The 18,490-nt window shown below is 37.7% G+C and overlaps 1 protein-coding gene across 3 annotated transcripts in view; it reads left to right on the top strand.

The window, feature by feature from the left end:
- Window positions 1–17,285, top strand: part of AFTPH (aftiphilin) — a 41,920-nt gene extending 24,635 nt beyond the window's left edge. For 2 of the 3 annotated variants that reach the window (XM_033054686.2, XM_033054687.2), the window contains exons 7-10: window positions 4,978–5,038; window positions 6,672–6,755; window positions 10,370–10,493; window positions 16,084–17,285. In XM_033054686.2, coding sequence (XP_032910577.1) covers window positions 4,978–5,038; window positions 6,672–6,755; window positions 10,370–10,493; window positions 16,084–16,228 — 414 coding nt within the window. In that variant the 3' untranslated portion in view covers window positions 16,229–17,285. The remainder of the gene's footprint in view (window positions 1–4,977; window positions 5,039–6,671; window positions 6,756–10,369; window positions 10,494–16,083) is intronic. The other variant, XM_033054688.2, reaches the window with a different exon arrangement.
- The last annotated feature ends 1,205 nt before the right edge of the window (window positions 17,286–18,490 follow it).

Here is an 18,490-nt window from a genome sequence, read left to right as displayed (position 1 = left end):
CTCTCTTTTTCTGTAATGATGAATTCCTGCTACAGAATTTCCCGTTACTTGTCACAGTTTGATAATCTTGTCCCATGGCTTGTTCTGAAGAGGCCATCTCTGTTCAATAGTTGTGGTCCATGAATACATCTGAGAAGTGTCTGCACTGTTAGCATTAGATTAGCTTTTCCAAAAAGACAAATACTAAAATAAGCTTTTGGGGAAGAGATGGATTAGAGATTGTAACCCTTCAGAGTTCTAGAAGGCTACAGTTAGATGGTGCCCTGAAAGTTTCAGGGCATGAAGGATCAATTCTCTACCTCAGAGACCTCCTTTCTTTCTTGGTCTCATCTTCTGTCAATGATTGGTGGCTTCTGTTTGCTTTGGGGTAAATCTGGTTTCACATCATATTGTGCAGAGGGCTCTTTCAGAATATTCCAGATTGTTGTGGTAATAAGATGATATACCTGAGCATTTTGTTAGGAGCTATGCTACAAACATTGTTAAAGTATTCAGTGGAAATACAGGCAGTTTTAGTGGACTCTGAAACTTCTTATTCTAAAATTATTCTTATTCTGAAACTTCTTATTCTAAATGCAAGGTGCAACAATTCAAATATCTTAAGTGTATCTGATTAATTTGTAATTATTTAGTTAAACTTGCAAATTCCTCCATTTTCAGAATGATGGTTTATCCCTATTTTCAGAAACTTCAGAATATTGACATTCTCTTTGGAAGGAGAGGCACTGGTTGATAGATTAATGTTCTTTGCTCAAGGAAAAGTTCTCCTCTGTTCAAGGGCTGGCATTTATGGGACTTATAATACAGATCAGTGTCTGTGCATGTATGTGTATGATTTCCTGCTAAGGGAGTAAGGCTGGAAGACCGATGAGGCAGAAGTAATAATGGAAAGAACATTTGTAGAAACACAGAAATGCCTCCTAAATGTTTTTGTTGTAGGCAAACAGACAAAAGCATGCAGAGATTTAAAATTGAGAACTTTGGAATTAATAGAATGAGGTAAAAAGCAACAAATGAGCTGCAATGTTTTTTCCTAGTATGATATAAACTCCAAGTGTTTTGCTTTCATTCCCTGCAGTGGGTCTCACTGAGTTAGGCTGTGAAAGTAGAGTAGGTGAATTTCCATCTGAGCCATTTAAGCTATAAGGACAAGGGCTTTGAAACTGAGTTCTCAAGCAAGTTACTGACTGGTTTGTCGCATTAGTTTATTGTATAAAGAGGATTTTTGTAGAGTCACTCTCTTTTATATTTGAAGGTAGCATCTAAATTCTTCTTTGATCTGTTGTTTATCTTGACAGTTGAGGGGTTTATTTCTCTGTTCCTCTGTGCTCATAAATGTAAGGCAGTAAATAGAATATGAAATAATCTCCTGATTACAGTTGCCTTGATCTAAGCATGGTGTCTCAAAGACTTCACAGGGCTGAAGTAGAAGGCTCTGTCAAGGCACATCAGGTGTAAGGAGTGTCTTGTGAAATAGGCACCCTTTGATTGTGAGACCCAAGACAGGTGGTTTTCTTATTTTTTTGTACAGCTCTAGTGGGCTTCTACATCACAGCCAAGTCTTCAGGCAATGCATGTAAAATACATTCCAGTGCTTGTCTAAAGGGTTGCTGTCTGGACTTAATGATGACTGCTTTCTCTTGGTTTGATACTGTTTTCTGATTAAACTTTATTTATCTGCTTCTCTTTGGATTTTTTGAAAAAAGTTGTCCAGATATTTCTGCTCTTCTGATATTGCTTCAAAACATTCTCTTCTCTCCTTTTGGGACTGTGTTTCTTTGGTAGGGTTATCTGCCAAGTTTTACGTAGTAAGTTTTATGTTGGAATAAAAATCTGCAGTGACCCAGACCTTTCCAGAAGAAAATTACCAGTGGTTCTTTTCTTCAGGTGCCCGTTACCGCACATCTGCTTGCATGTAAGCCACTGAATTAGGGATCAGGTTATAATAGAAATATACGTCTTACACTTGCTGGCTATTAGGGACTGAGCTTTAATTAAACCCTGTGGGGTGACAGTCTCTAAAAACACTTTTAATTACATAAGAGACCATCAGGACTTCTAACAATGACAGATGCAAACTACCATATTATTGGCCACCAGCCAAAGGCTCCATCAGGAACTGCTCTCCAGTTATGTGTGTGAGAAAGATCCAAGAGTGTGAGAGTGTGTGTAGCTTTGTTGACAGAGTAAGAAAGAAAGATTTGCAGGTAAGAGATGCTACAGAACTTGATGTTCTGTTAGATGTTACAGCTGTGTAAAGGGGTTGTCTGAAAAGAGCATTTTCAGAACTGATATAATTTTGCCAATGAATACACACAATGAAATGTATGAATTACTTGCATGTAAAGCTTTTTCTGCAGTGTTTATGGTGCTCATTTGTGGGATCCATCTAAATATTGACATTATATTTGTATTACAAGTCCTTTTATTCTTTTTGCCCAGCTTTAAGACAGCAAAATACTTCTCTTGTTTTAATTTTGTTTAATTTTCCTTGGGTAATTATTGGCACAGACACAAACACTTACATTTTACTCTTTTGGATTACAAGAGCTCTTACATAATACATTCTAAAATTACTGTGTGAAAACATATCTTGCATGTATCAAAGTGAAATATGATGCAGTAAAACCAGCAGGCATTTTAATTTCCTCTTTCTTACTTCCTTAACATTCAGAGTAGTACTCTGACAGCTGAGTAAGCTTTTCAATTTCTGTACTGTGTCCTGTAATCTAAGATGGAGGCCTCAAGGAGTGAAAGCAGTGTGCTCCATTTCTCAGTATTCTCCTAGACTGGGCACTTTTCCTTGAAGCATGTTACTAAAATAATAATTGCAGTAGCCTAACAGCCTCACAGTTTCAGAAAGGCTAAACATTATGTTCGCATTTGCAGGATATGTTCCCATTGGCTGAGGTTTCAATACCTGTGTTCAGGTGTGCCAGTGTAGTTTTCTTAGGGCTGAGGTAATTAGAAACAGAAGACTTTCTGTTTAATTTTGCTTTTTCCTCTGCCTTCTGCTTTTACTTTGTTTGCTGCTGTGTAGACTGGGGCTTGCCAGCATCCTCTATAGGTGAGGGCTCCTTTACTTATCCTTTCTTTTGCAAAGTAATTGAAGTTAGCAGAGTGGCAGTCATCCCACAGAGCAGACAAACATACTTGGTATATTCTCACTGATTTAGTCAGACTCGTTTTTTCCCATTTTAGGAAGAATTTGTCACATCCTTTGCCCATTGCTTGTCAAATCTGAGAGTCAAGCAATCATTAAAGGCAAACACTTAGCAAGCCATTGGTGCCACTTTTTCCATGCAACTCTGTCACACTCCTCAGTCCTGACTCAGGGCTTTGACACCTAATCTGCTGGGTGTTTTCCTCAGTAAGAGAGGTGGTAGGAAACCACTTTGTTTCCATTTGAGTTCATTTTGCTCGGGGCAGAAAGCTACTAAATTATCCTCACTACCCTTCTCTTTTTCTACAAACTCCTTTTAATGTTAATGTATTTTACATGAGACAAAGTTTAAACAAGCTATTGATGATAAGTGATCATTACTTCATCAGGTGGAGCTTCCACACTGCTGACATTATATCTGCATGCAAATCATTTCAATGCCAGTAATATCACTCGCAAAGCAAAGTAAAAAGTGAAGAATCAATTTCTTAACCTCCATGAAGAGAATACTGTTCAAGCTGTGCTCAGTACTGAAATTATTTTTAAGACATTAGATAGTAAATGTCTTGCTTAGAAAAATCTTTCTTATAAGTAAATACAGAATTCTCCATCTCCCTTTGTTTTGCTTCCTGTAAACATCTAGCACTGAGGAAGTGCCTTTTATAGTGAGCTTAATTGTGCTACAAAGCTACCTCAGGTTGCTACAGTCTCGATTAGTGAATCTGCATTTTTCTTCGGTGTCAGATCGTTGGAAGTTTTGAAATTAAAAAATGAAGGGTGATTTTTCTACAGAAGTGAAGGTATGGCTCAGCCACTGGAAGCTTAACAAGTACCGATGCATTTTTAAAAAATATTGCTGAGAACATCCATTGCATTTCTTCCATACTGTAATTGTTTTGTTAGAAGTTGAGGGCATGTTGTTTCCCAGTGCTTCACGACAGTTGACTTCACTGGGGAGAGAGCAGAGTGTAATGCACAGAAGTAGAAAGGTTCAACTTTCAGACATTTCTGCTACTGTCCCATCAGTTTGTGTCCTGAGAGTACAGGAGGACAGTGCTTGCAAGTCACACTGCACCCGAACACAGATCCCCTGCAGAGCATGGTCCCTGCTGCCTGCTTGTGTCCAAAAGGCTTAACAAGAGGAAATCAAAAGGCATGGATGGGCTCCCAGAAGGAGTCAATGTTTCCATACTCCTCTTGTTCAAGCATTGCTGCCCATGGTTTTTATATATAAGAGCATGAGTTAACTGTAAAGGGATAATAAGTTGCAGGACTTCTATTTTTAAAGAGGGTGGAGTGGAAAGGATGTTGATAGTTTGTTCCTCACATGTGGGGATTATGTTTCTTAAGAGCAAAACAAACCAAAAGAATGATGGGTTGTTTGATAATAAATAATATATATGATCAAGACAAAGCATAGAAGCACAGACAACTTTCACTGTTCTGAATTTGCCCTGTAATTGTGTATGCATAATTTTTTATGCTAGGTGCCTCATCTTCCATGAGTAATAATTTAATTTTCAATGATGTCTTAAGGTTTGTTATTCAATTCATATGTTTTTGTTAATTTGCAAATGCTGTTTGAGTTAGAAGTTACCTAATCTGTAGTAGAATTTAATGGACTTCATGTGGTAGAACAAATCTTTGAATCTCTAGTGTGTATTATGAAAATACACACTTCCCAAAAGTTGGGGTTTGATCATTTAGTTATCTTTTTTAGTGTTTAGACACTAAAGAATCTGTTGTTTGAACTGCTTTGCATTGTTATAACCTGAACTGACTATAAAATCTGATTTCTGACTTTTCAACTCTAGGAATCTCTACCACCTGTCCAGTTTGACTGGAGTAGCAGTGGCCTTACTAACCCTTTAGATGGTACGTCTCTCCGTAGAACCTCTAGCACCAGAGCTAGAGATAAGAAAGCTACAAAGTTCAGACAAACATCTATCTGCTGATTATTTTTTTAAATATATACACACACACATATATAAAAATATATATAATACTTATTTCTTACTCCTAACTTTGGAAATTCAGGCTTTCTTTCTGAATAACAGTGCCCCTATGTGAAGTATTACATAGTTTGAAAAATATGAAGTTAAGTATTATTTTAGATTCCCGCCATATGCTAGTGACACAGTGGCAATATTAACATTTCGTTATGTATAGCTGCAGATTATAATGAAACTCTGAACAAATGAGCATTTTAGGTTGATGAGTTTTACTTCTTAAAAGTATTTTTCACCATTCAGCTATCTCTTTAGACATCCTCTGTATGACAAACTTCTGTGTAGTGGCTACTTCAAAGCACAATATTTTAACCACAAACTGTTTGCAAAATATACACCTCCTGAACTGAAAGTTTTCAGATTTAAAGATAATTTTATATTTCAAAAATGTGACTTCATTCATTATCACTTTTGCTTACACTAAAGAGCTAATTATAGCTAATATATTAAAGAGGTAGCTACCAACTTATTTGTATCTGTAAATGTATATAATTGTCACCTAAAAGACCCTTCACTTGTGTCTATTTTAGTAGCGAAGTGAATTGTGCCACTGCCTCCAGTGTCAGAAATGTAAGTGCATGCAAAGGAGATAAAACAAGTTCTGGAAACTTGTTTGATTGACAGACTAGAAACCTATCAAGAACCTCCTTTACAAGGAACCTGCTGACAGCAACTGATTGATGACACACAAATTCAAAGTTAGGCTCGGATAAAGTGCATCTCTTTCTGCACTGGTGTTGCCACACTGTGTTGTTGCAGAACGTGTGGGGTATAAGAGTTTGGATAGCAATATCATGGTGCTGAAGGAAAGCCTGGATGGACCCTTTTGCTGTTGTCTGGTGTCTTACTACTTCAGTCAATTATCATGCTTTCTTTTTAACAAAAACTTTAAAATGTATCTTGGTTTGATTTCTGTTTTAGTACTAAAGGGGAACAGTATAATTTGCCAGTGAGGAGCTGGACATAAGAGTGGCATTTGTTACCCAGTGGTCACACTGCTCTAAGATAATGATAATTAATAGCCTAAAGCTGCTGAATATTTTTTTTCTTTTTGTTCTTTGCTATTTGAGGATATGCTAAGTTTTCCTGGTAAAAGAATGGCTTTCAATTTCAGTGAGGGGAGAAAAAACCCATTATATTTTAACTATCAGTTGACCTGTATATTGTTTCCCTTTAACTGGTCACATCTCTCTCTCTGGGTCTTGCTGGTTCTTTTTCATTTTTAGATTGAAATAAATATTTCTATTTTAAAGTTACTAGTGTTGATTTCCTTGCTGCATTGTACATGAGGAAATGTGCACTGAATTAAGTTGTTAACATTTTAGAAGATACAAACTAATACTGTAAGCATTGTTTTCATGTCGATTTTTAAATTGCGTACTGAGTACTAATTATAACTTGCATGTTCAAGTGTGTGTCTTACCCCTTTTTACACATAAACCCCTCCCTTGGCTTACCTTCTATATGGCTGCCTACCAACACGGTCACTGAATTTCAAGCTAGTGGAGGTTCCACTCTTCTGAACCTTGATTTCTTTGGGCCCGTGGATGACAGTAGCTCTAGCAGCACCACCACAATCCCAGGTCAGCAGAGTGTTAAAACCACAACTGTAAGAATATAACGACCTACTAAAAGCATGAGCACATCACTTGACTTTCCTACAAACAAGAAGTTTTACATTGCATTTCTCTAAAATGTCTCTCTACTGCGTTTTTCCTTTAATCTGTGTTCTGTTTTCTGATGTTTTGTATCGAGTACGAAGTATTTAAAGGTACTGTCAGCTCTGTATTTGTCACCTGCTGAAGGAATGAATGGCTTTTATGCTCTTGCAAATAAGATGTTAAAACACTTGTTTCAAATGAGAAATTCCTGTAGTTAACTCTTCTAAGCACTTAAGGAAATTTGAAAAATGGTGTAGAAGTGGCAATTCCTAAAACATGAGGCTTGCTTTCTTCTCTGAGTGCCTCCAAATTACAGGATTATGACGATTTTTGGAAGCCATGTGTGAATGTAAATTTATCAACCTTGATACATCACAGCCCAGGAGGCCATGGACTACTACTAATAATACAGTGAAAAAGGTGTTTTAACAGTCTTTATAATAGAAAAGAGGGATAGTTGCATGTTTGTGGGATATTAGAAGTTCATTAATGTTAATTTTGAAGCCAAAGCACTTTATCTCCAGCTTACTCCCTGAAAAAGGAGATAAAAACACCACTCTCTCATTGAATAATGTGTGAAAGTAATTTAATTCACTTATCACATGGTTTTTACCTGCTCTGAGTATATTTTGCATGAGCTTGTGAAAACCTACATTTTGAATAAATTTCTGGAGGAATTTCAGGGAATGCTTAGGGGATTTGTTCCAGTGCATAGGTTAAGTTGATGAGGCAAGTACTCCTTCAGTACAATGCCTGAAGCCATTTCTTCATAAAAAAGATATTTTTCCTCTTAGTGATTTTAATTTTTAAATCCATTCATAAGATGTTTGGGGTTCTCCCACATTTCAAATAAGTGAATGTACTTATGGTATTTTTTTGTTTTTAGAAACACACTTTTTTAGTTTTAAAATCTAATCACTGAAAGCAATTTTATGGCATGGCAATTTAAACAACTTTTTATTCCACCCTTGAGAAATACCATTATCAGCTGAAAGAGGGCAGATTTGTCATGGAAGTGACAGCTAGCAAAGTCAAGGTGCAGATTCTTTTGTAAGTGTGCACAAGTCCACTGACACAAGTCAGCAGTGCCCAGTACATGTATTATTGCTTGTGCAGAAGGTGTACACACTGGAAGGGGTTACTGGAGGAATACTTAGTATTTTATTGCATTTTATTTTTTATGTTGTTGTTTCATCAAGTTACAGGTATCACCTTCTATGGTATGCCCTGTAGTGCGCTTCACCTGCCCCCCCCTTTTTTTCTTTCTTTATTTTGGTTTGGCTTTGGGTTTTTTTCCTTACTCACTTGTTTCTGGGAAAGTCATTTGTTTCATGGCTTGCAGCTCGTGTGTTTGTGTGTGTGTTTAGGAGCTTTGTGTGGGATTTGGTTGGCTAACTTTCCTTCAATATCTCATTAAGGTTTTGCAGTGGTTTCCTTAAATATTCTCTCATCATCTGAATAAAATGGAGAATACGCAACTCTTTAAAAATATATAAAATAATTGAAAGACAAATTGCTAGGTTTTTTTTAATTTAAAGATGATACTTTTATCAGTAGAAGTTTATTCTTTCTTTGGAGACTTAGTTTTACTTGCTATAGATTGACACTGAATTCTTCCCAGTCTAATTTCATCAGTACTCAAAATAACTTTTTAATAAAAATTTTCATTCTACATTATGAACAGGGAGTTACTCATTCCTAGTATTTTCCCACAGATTTAATGTATTGTTTTATTTTTTATGTTAATAGTTTAACAAATGCAGCTGAGAAGAGGTGTCTAAAGAACAGTAAATTGAGCAGTGACATCCCCATACAGGATTGTAAATGGGAATATCTAAATGATGTAACTTACAGGATTGCATTTAATGTTTGTTGCAGAGTTGCATGTCAAAGGGCTCCTTCCTTCAATTAGCTTTCCAATTTGTACCTTAATGGGATTTCACAGGCTTCTGCAAGTCAAAATGTATTTCTTCAAGGCTTCTTTTCCCTGATTGAAAGTGGATATTTTATGGAATATTTGGGCTTCTTCCTATTTCTAAGTTCTGTAAACATCTGACATTACTAGAAGTCTTGGTATACTGGTCTCAGGACAGTACATATTTTTATATTTTTGCATGGAACTTGATCAAATAAACTGTGAAAACCTAGACTAAAAAAAAATATACATTAAAAGGATAGCTGACTAATTTCTAGTCAACTCATATTATATGGAACAAATCTTCCACCTCTTGCAACTTAACCAGATGATTTTCTTCATTTTGGTCAGCATTGTGATCCTGGGAAGTAAACTGGATACAATCATCAGCAAATATTAATAAATGCTGGTTTTGTATCAGGGAGCTGCATGGGACCATCAGGTCTCAGTATTTGCAGTGTTTGTTCTGCAGTAGGATGAAACAGTTTTGTGTTGCCCACCCCAACAGGCACAAGTTTGATGCCTGCACAGAGGTGTCTGAAAATAAACACAGTGTATATGAACAAAAATTATGTACTGTCTTTGAAAAACACCTTGTGGATGGCACATATGCACAGTTCATGAAAACCATGAAGCATAAAATATCTGAAACTGTAACTAGGGAAGTATCAACAGTTTAAAATGCAACAAAATTTGTTGTAACAGTCTTTCCTCTTGATTTGTTTTGGTAAATCTAATTCCTAGAGTTGTTTTTTTTTAAGAAATAGTATGTGATATATAAAAATCCTAGAGCTACTTCCTACTGAGATGTGATGCTTGATACTAAACAGATAGAATTTAACTCATAACTGTGTTTTTTGCATGCAAGTTTCAGTTGTTTGCAGTGTTTTCAGAATGCTCTCTGCTGCTAAGGTTTTAAATCCATTTTCAACATATGTGATGTCAAAATTCAGCATCTGACCTCAGATAACTGAAGCTAGGAATTTAAGGCTGAAACATTCAGATTCTAAATGCATTAGAAATACTTGAGAGGTGAAAAGGAAGCACAGACTAAAAGTTTTTTGGTAGTCCTGTGCATATTAGTATGTAACTTCTTTTTAATGCCATTCCACTTCTAAGTTTCATAAAAACTGCTTTTCCTCACTTAAAATTTCATCACAGCCCCTAGTAAAAAGCCAGATACTAAATGCACTCTATTGCATGCCAGTGTTGTTTGTAATCTCCAGGTGAAGAGTTGGTCCTTGTTAACATGCAGTGTTCTTTTAATACAGGCAGTTGAGTTGAAGTAATTGATACAATCCATTTTGACACAGCTGACATTTTTATAGAAGTTTCACTCTGAAAAGTCAGACTGGTTTTGTTTAGTCACAGACTGAGACCTTGTATGCCAGACTTGATCCAAGGTGTGTGTTTTGTACAACTTAAAAAGCTGCTGAAAAAGGATGGGGAGAGACGATGATACTTCAGAAACGCAAACATGTTCTGTCATGTTCTTTTCATGCATCTTGAAATTATAAATGAATCAGATGTTTACAGAAAACAGTCTCTAGCAAGTTGGTCTGTGACTAATTATGACTCTACTTCCCACCAACCATCACTGATTATTATTTTATACTGTAAGGTGTGGATCCTGAGTTGTATGAATTGACAACCTCAAAATTGGAAACTTCCAATGCAAGCAGCAGAGTGACTGATGCATTTGCAAGGCTTATGTCCACAGTGGAGAAGGCAAGCACATCCACAAGGTAAATGCTCTTCATTGCACATTTTTCTTCTGTTTCTAAGGGTGGCATGAACTGTGAGGCATGAATGTGTGTGCAGTTTTAGGGTGGAAGTTCCTGAATGATCAAAAGGCTTTGGATTTTAAATCTGAAGTTCACTGTACTGTAGTTCTTATTTCAAATTGTCTCAGAACTCTATAATGAGATGGGTAAGAGTTTAAGAGCTGAAGGAAAAAGATTACTAGGATCTATATTTAAAAGGTAAAGTCTGAACTGGAGGAAGCAACTTTCCCGAACACTAGAGCTGATTGCTGAGAGTGGTGGGGTAAACTGAACTAAGTTCAGCGACCTAGGGCTGAGACAGAAGACTCTCCTTGGACCTGTGTAATTTATAAATACAGAATGTTCCACAAGTAGAATGATAAGATTATGACTGTATTTGTCCTTTCACAGATATTTCTAATACCTGTCAAAACTTCAGTGACCAAACACGAGTTTGATTTTGCTGTTGCAGGTTAAGGATTGAGTGTGTAGTTGGTTTAGGATGTCATTTCTGCCTCCATGGAGCACATGAAGTAGCTTTGTGCTTTTTCTATGGGTAGTATCTATAGAAAGGATTTAGACATCAAATGGCTATCTTGAAGTCTGCCCTTTTTATTGGCTACAGAATAGTCTCTCCATTTATAAGCTTGTATTCTTTGGGTTTATTTTATGTATATCTTAGCAGTAGGATCCTAGGCCATTTTAATATATAATTAATGTCTGTGCCCATTAAAAGAAATGCTGAGGAATCTTTACCAAGTAAACCATTGGTTTTCTGAAGTGTGTGCCTCTACTTGTGCAACAAGTAGATGGTAACATATCTTCACTCCCAAGTGAGCTTTAGACATCACATTTTGAACTAGATGTGTTTTCATGCAACAACCTTTAGGAAGAGGCACGGTAATGGTGGGATGGAGCTGGCTTGCTTAAAATGACTAATTTGTCATTTTCAAGATTTCTTTTAAAACATGCTCTTTTAATGAGTAAGCTATCTTCCTAGTTTTCCTGCAGTGAACATGAAGGCAACAAGCCATGAAATTTCAAGGGAGAACCAGTAGAGGGAACTCCCCACTTCCATGCTGATTTTTGGGTCTTTTAGATTGCCTCTTTTTCGATCCATGGAGTGCACAGTCTGCGTACAGATGCTGTAGTGGATGTTTGGCTTTCAGGAATTAAAAAACATAGTTGCAGTTGAAATACTTTTGCATTATATTCTAAGCTTAATTTTAAAGTAACCATAGCAGGACGTGCAATCTCCAAATGTATCTTTGTTGTATCTGCACTCTTAGATTTGTACCTTGCTTTAAGATGTCTCAGCTTTTTGCTTACAAAGAATCTTTGCTGAAATTAATGTTGACCCTCATTTTTCTGTACTGTTTTTTTGATATGAGGAGTTTGGTTTTTTCCCAGTGCTTCCACAATGCACTTGAAAGGTCTTACTTGTGCTTTTAAAGTTCTTTATCTGCATATCAGAGCTCTTCCCCTGTTCTGGAGAGTATTACTTACCAACAAGAATTGGTTCTAGTTCTGTGACATAACAATATATCAGACTGGGGACCTCAGACTTGGAGGCTAAGTTCAGACACACACAAGGATTAGCTGTTTTCACAGTTTAATACATTTTGTATGTTTTTATCTGTATATTTTTATGTGTTAAACTCTGAATTAAAAAAAAAAATTATCAAGTGCTTTTTTTAATGCTCCCCAAAAGAGAAGCAGTCTGTTTTTTCAAGCTAGAAACTTTCTGAGAAGTAAGAAGGTATAGCCTCAGCAGTATGGCCATAGTGTGGCACAATGTTAGCTTTTTGTAATCAATTTGTTTTTCTTCTCAATTTTTAAAATTCCTTTGTAATCAACTGGAGACTTTAAAATAGGAGTGGCTGGCTCCAGCCAGGTCAGTGAGAATGAGGCTCATGCACCAGCCTGGAAACGTTAGCTGTTAGACACCTATGATAACTGGCTGAGGAGCACAAAACCAGTGGATTAGGATCACTTTGATGGTGACTTCAGTTGTACTGAGGCTATCTCACATCTGTAACTTGGCTGAACTCAGGATCTTTAGGGTAAAGCTTAGAGTGAAAAATACCATTATTCAGCTGTGGGATGCTGTGTGATGAGTCATCTTTGTCTGATATAGCCCTGTCTTTAGTTGCAAAGCCATCTCTTGAACCAGAAAGTCGTTTTGTTAGCAGGAAGGTATTGGGAGAGGAGGGAAACTTCCCCTTTAGCTTGAGCCTGAAACCTCGACAGCAGCAGTAAGTGAGGGATCCAGTGCAGCATTCCACAGAGTCTCCAGCCTTGCCTGGTTCCATAGAATTGGCAGAGATCAAAATTTTATCTGCTGTCTTTTTGAAGGAAAGCAGAGCACTAACACCTTTCCAAGAAATGGCCAAAACTCTCATTTAAACTGGAAATATTCCTTGGGGATGATGTTGGATGGGGCGGGCTAACTCTTAATTACAGAGTGTTTTTAAAGTACATTTTTCTAATCAGCTCATTGTTGCTGATAAAGCCTGGCCTTGCTGATGCTGTCCTAAAAACCCTTTGCAAACGGGAGAGGTGACTGAAGCACTGAAAGACTTGAATGCTGCAGGAAGGGGTTGGAATGCAAAACAGTACAGTGACATGCAAGTGATGGATGGACAAAGCATTACCTCTTTCTTGCCAGATTTTCTTCCAACAACTTTCCTGCCTGTCAGTCTGGTTCATTTCTTGTGGCTTAATGTTAACATGCTCTTGAAAAGGAAATCTAGTACCTACAGGTAGAGGGGCTGGTACAAATGCTTGGTTAGGAGTATCCCTCCTGTCCTTCTTGGGAGGGAATGTAACCTAGTGTAAGAGAAGAGATGGATGGGTACAAAGTGTGCTGTAGAGGAATATTTTGAAACCTGAATAAGGTAGAGACCTTGTTTTAATCCAGGGATGGGTCCTTTCATGGTTTTGTAATCAAAAGTTCTGATTCCAAAGCATACAGAAGTAGTACAGCTGCCACTGACTGTACACTCACTTAGGTGTCTGTTCTTTAAGCCATGGCACCTAGAAATGAGGAGTGTATGAGCAGGAGAAGCTCTGCAGGACTCCCCTCCACTCATCAGGGCTCAGCAAAGGAAGCTCTTGGCAACAGGAACATCTTCAGCAAAAGTGGTACCTGAAGTTAAAGCACAGCTATTTCTCTTGCTTTTATTAAAGGACATCACAGCTAGTAGCGAGTTGGCTAAGTTTTAAGAGCAAAACCTGTCTGCTATGATGATGCTGCTGCTTTGTCTTTTAAAATTAGGCAGTTAATGAGTAACTCTTTAGGGTTGCCCTGGTGATACTTGCTATCAAAAGTGTTGATTGTTACCCAGAAAGGGTACTTGCAGTGTCCAGTTATATTGAATTGCAGAGGAATCTGCCTCTCTCCATTGAGGAATGTAGAATTTTGGCCATCTCACTCCTTTCTGCACTGAGATGATTTCAAAAAAGGGTTTGAATCTCATTACCAAGTGATTGTATTTATAGTTCTGCCTTGGTCACAGTTAAGCAGTGGTTGCTGTGTTAGTGTGTTAGCTTCTCCTGTTTTATAGATACTTACTACATTGCACTGGAGTACATAAATTATTGCAGAGGGGAATATTCCAGCCAGAAAGGGAGCAGTTGGTAACTGGGTGAGATTGACACCTGACTGGGCTCACCGGTGTGCGTGTTCTGCAGAGAGAGCAGCTGGTACAGCAGGAGTGATGGCATTGCCCTGTGATAGGTGCTGCATGTGACCATGGAATGAAACACAGCACTGCCTCTGGGACTCAATAGTGCCATTTCTTAGCATGCTGTAGTTGAGCAGAGGAGGAAGAGGAATATAAATAGCAAGGAGTGTGTGAGCTCCATCTTGCCTGATGAACAATTACAGGAACATCTCCAAGGCAGCCCTCTTCCCTTGGCTTCCTCTGTCAAACACTCCTTTGTTAGCTCTAAGTCCTTGATCATCAGGAGGTTGTACCTTTAAGAGGCTTGTGGTAAGTGATTATTAATGGTGGCACCAGATACTGATAACACAGTGGTGGATGAGAACCACATTTCAACAGCTCAGAGATAGTCCTTTGAGTGCAAACAGAGCTGACTATGAAGTTGTTAGAGGAGGTACATACTGGCTCTCTGCTTCTTCCTTCAGTAAATCCAGCACACAGCTTTGTTTATCCTCCAGAATTTGGTAATCTGCCTAGTCAGTAGCTCGTGAAATTCCACTGCAGCAGAGAAAAAAAAAATTGCTGTTCTGTGAAGGTAAGTCATTATTTAGACTACCTCATCTAGAGAACTTTCAAGGGGGGATTTCAAGTAGCAAACAAAAATGATAGTTCAGTGTCAGCACAATGATCAGTGGTGATGGTCAACACAATGATCAGATGTCAAGGATGCTCTCTTTTTCTTCTAACTAAGGAATTCTGAGGCTGCTGTTGAAGCAGACATGTAGCCCCTTGCTTACCACTGGTCTCTGCTCAGCTGAGGAAACAATTCTCATGGGAGCTGACAAAAAGTACATGCTGCTTCATGATTGGAGTGGACATTGTCCTCTCATGGGCTTGGTTTAAAGTTTATGAATAAGAGCACATACAGAAAGGAAATTTCTGAAGTGTTCTAGGGAAAGCAGTTTCTTTGGTTCAAGCGTTTTGTCTCAGCTTTTTTTCCCCCCGAAGGTGAGGGAGATTATTCAGTTGGAATTTCTTACATCATTATAGGATTTAGCAGGTGCCTTTTTGAAACTGGAATAATGTTTGATGGAAAAAAGTATGGATGTTTGGGCAAAGGAGTGGGGTCTGTAGCAGTCTGAGCCAGGCTTCATTTTTTTTTGCATAATAATGAGAACCCAGTGACATGGATTCAGACTTCTTTATTCATTTGTGCTCAGCAATTCTTGTGAATAATGCAAAAGGCAAAGTAAACCCTAGTGATTCCCAAACTGCTGTATGTATCATGGCTACTCATACTCCTGCACTTCAAAACAAGTAGATACACTTATTTGTGAGGTACCTTCTGCTGCTGCTGAATCCTGAGGGGAAAAAGGGTTTTGGGAACACAGTGTAGAGTGGCATGATGTGCAGTCTGAGAACAGCCATGTTGAAAACACAGCGTAAGTGCTTTTTAATTTATTATTATTGAGATGTAACTTAGGAGTTTCTTGATGTCCTTTTAAGATATTTTCAATTTTATTTTTGAAGAATTGTACCGGATTTAGGTAATTTAGAACTAATGCTCCAACTGTTTTATCTCTAGAATATGGGCATGGTTGTCTCTTCAAGTGAGTCTTTTGACTCTTGAAGCTGCTAAAAAAAAATCTGTTTAAATTATCATTTAAATAGGACGTTTTTTCCTTATTGCAACAATATACACAGGAACATTTTGCTGACTCTCTCTATTAACACATTATTGGTAGACAGGTAGGTATTCTAACATCAGACTACCTTCAAGTAGCTTACAGAAGTGCCTGTCAGTGGGAGACAAGCTGACAGAACATTGCTTCAATTAGTGATTGTTTCAGTGATCCCAGGGATATCAGGTACTGGATTAATGCACTTTGTTCTTTTCTTCCCAACAGGAAGCCTAAAAAGGAAGAACATCTTAGTGAAGAGGCTGCCAAGGTGATTTCTAGCCTTCCTGACTTAACTTTCATGCATGCCAAGGTGTTGATGTTCCCAGCCACATTAACACCTTCAACAAGCTGCCAAGAAAAGGTAGACTAAAGTGATGTGAATTGGACATTTTCTATTGATTTTTTTTTTCTTCCCTCTGCGGGTTATAAAAAGCAATCTTGCTTTAATTAAAAAAATATCAAGTTCAGATGATTTGTTGGTAAGCAGCACTAGAAAGGTATACATAGTAATGTATATTTATTTACATACTGGAGTCCTAAATTTATATTAGAGAAAAATGTAAATAATTGGGGGTAAATCTTTTTGAAGATCTATTCTTTTTGTTGTGCTGGGCTGTATACATTTATGTCTTTGTGAAATACACTGGTGGTGTCCTTCTTAAAAAACTTTCAAAAGTTAAAAAAAACCTCCTATAACACTTAATGAAAACTCCAATCTTCACAATCTGTGAAGTTCCCCCTTAAGACTTTCAGATTGCATTGAGCAACTTTTTCTTTCCTGCATATATTAAAATACTTCTTGCTGGGAAAAAAAAAATCAAAAGGTTATGTTGTCCCTTTTGTGGGTTTTTCAGTTATTGTTTCTTTAAAACCCAGTAATTTCTTTTGTGTTTTAACAAGCTTAAGATGTGTTTTTCTTTTCCTCCATCCCCTCCCCATTTGATTGATTGGCTGATTAGTTTTTATGTTCTTAAACTTCAATAGTATGGCTCTGTCAGCCTTTTGAAAGGTATGCTGTCAGTAACTTCTTGTTCCAGTTATGGATTACTGTCTAAACACTTGATTTTTTTTTTTTGTCATTGGAAGGTTGTCTGCTTTTAATCAGTTTGATTTGGAAAAGAAGGACCAAAACAATATGAATGTCTTACAATGAAATTTACCTGTTGAAATTTTTTATGTTCTGTTGTACCACTATTCCTGTTTGATTTTGCACAGTGTAAAATGACATAATCATAGATTGCTATGGTTTTAGGCTGTATATACAGTAAAAAACTATGGGTTGTAAATGTCTGGGGAAATTCCTATGGAAAAAAGAGAGCTATGTCGAAGAACCTCTGAAAAGGTCAATATGCATGCCCAAGGTCTTTTGAGATTTAAGTGTGTAAATTTCCTTTTAGCTTACACAAAATAAAATAATTTAAAAGATACATATGTTTATGGCCTGCTATCTCTTTTTAAAGAATGTGTGCATTACTCAGTTCTCTGTTAGTGGTAAAATTGATATGCTGTAGGACCTTCTGATTTGTGTTGCTCAGTCTTACAAACCACACCTGGCCGGGTCCTGTGGATTTGCCTTCAATTCTCCCATCTCTTTATCATGTTGGGAGTCAGTCTTTTACTTCTATCTCGAATTTTCCTTCCGGTTTGTAGGGCAATGTGGCTCATGATGTTTAGGGTTAGAGACTTCTTCAAAGTGATTGGCAATGCTCAGCTGTAAGAAACACCAGCTATGGTGTGGTGAGAAAGAACAACTGGGTTTGCTGATTTACAGAAACACAGCAGTCACAAGTCTCCTTTCATGTTAGCTGGCACTGTAGCTCTGTGAGCAGCACCTCATCAGAGGGTCTCAGTGGACTGGCTGCAGGTAAGGCATGTTCTGGGTGCTGCTGTTTCTTGATGGTACATGGACACAGACTTCCATGTCTTTACTATGTGCACAGCTCTAAGTGGTCAGTAGTCACCACCAGTTCATCACTTAGCATCTAATAGTGAGAAATCTCTAGTGTGTTTTTTTTTTGTCTGTTATTTGAATTCTTTATTGTCTGAGAGCACTTGGGTTGGAAGAGCCTGAGTTTGATGTCATCAGCTGGTAAGCTGAAGGGTTTGTCCTTGCAAAATGAAGCTTTTTTCTTCTTGAAATGTCCTTGAGGGACCAGTGGTGGCCTTCCGTCTTTGGGAATCCAGGAGTTTCAGTGAGTGGTGGCTGCTCAGATTTGGGAGAGCAGCTCTTACGGCTATGGTAAAGTTGATTTGTAAAGGCTGAATTGTCTCCTTTGCCCTCTAATTAGTACTGCAGGATACAGTGATGTGGTATCAAACTGTACCTTGTTGTAGCAGAAAAGGTTTAAGCAAAAGCTATCTGCTTTACTGTGTAGCCTCAAACCCACTTCTGTTTGCTGTTTCTGCAGATTGCCATTACAGCACTGACTTCATGCCTGTTATATGTCAAAATTAGCTTTGCTAATCTCCCAGGTTTAGCACAGTATTCTTTAGTGCATGCTTATTATATCATTCAGTTCTGGTGTTGGGCTGCTGTAGGTTAAAATTGGTGCCTTTGTTTCCATGTCTGTGGCGTGTCCCTTGGAGCTGGAGCAGTGGGATAGCTGCAGCACAGAGCTATAGCTATTGTTTC

This window comes from Catharus ustulatus, chromosome 3 (assembly GCF_009819885.2).
Source record: "Catharus ustulatus isolate bCatUst1 chromosome 3, bCatUst1.pri.v2, whole genome shotgun sequence".
Taxonomy (NCBI): Eukaryota; Metazoa; Chordata; class Aves; order Passeriformes; family Turdidae; genus Catharus; species Catharus ustulatus.
Note: the sequence above shows the minus strand (reverse complement) of the source record. Positions and strands in the feature narration are given on the sequence as shown.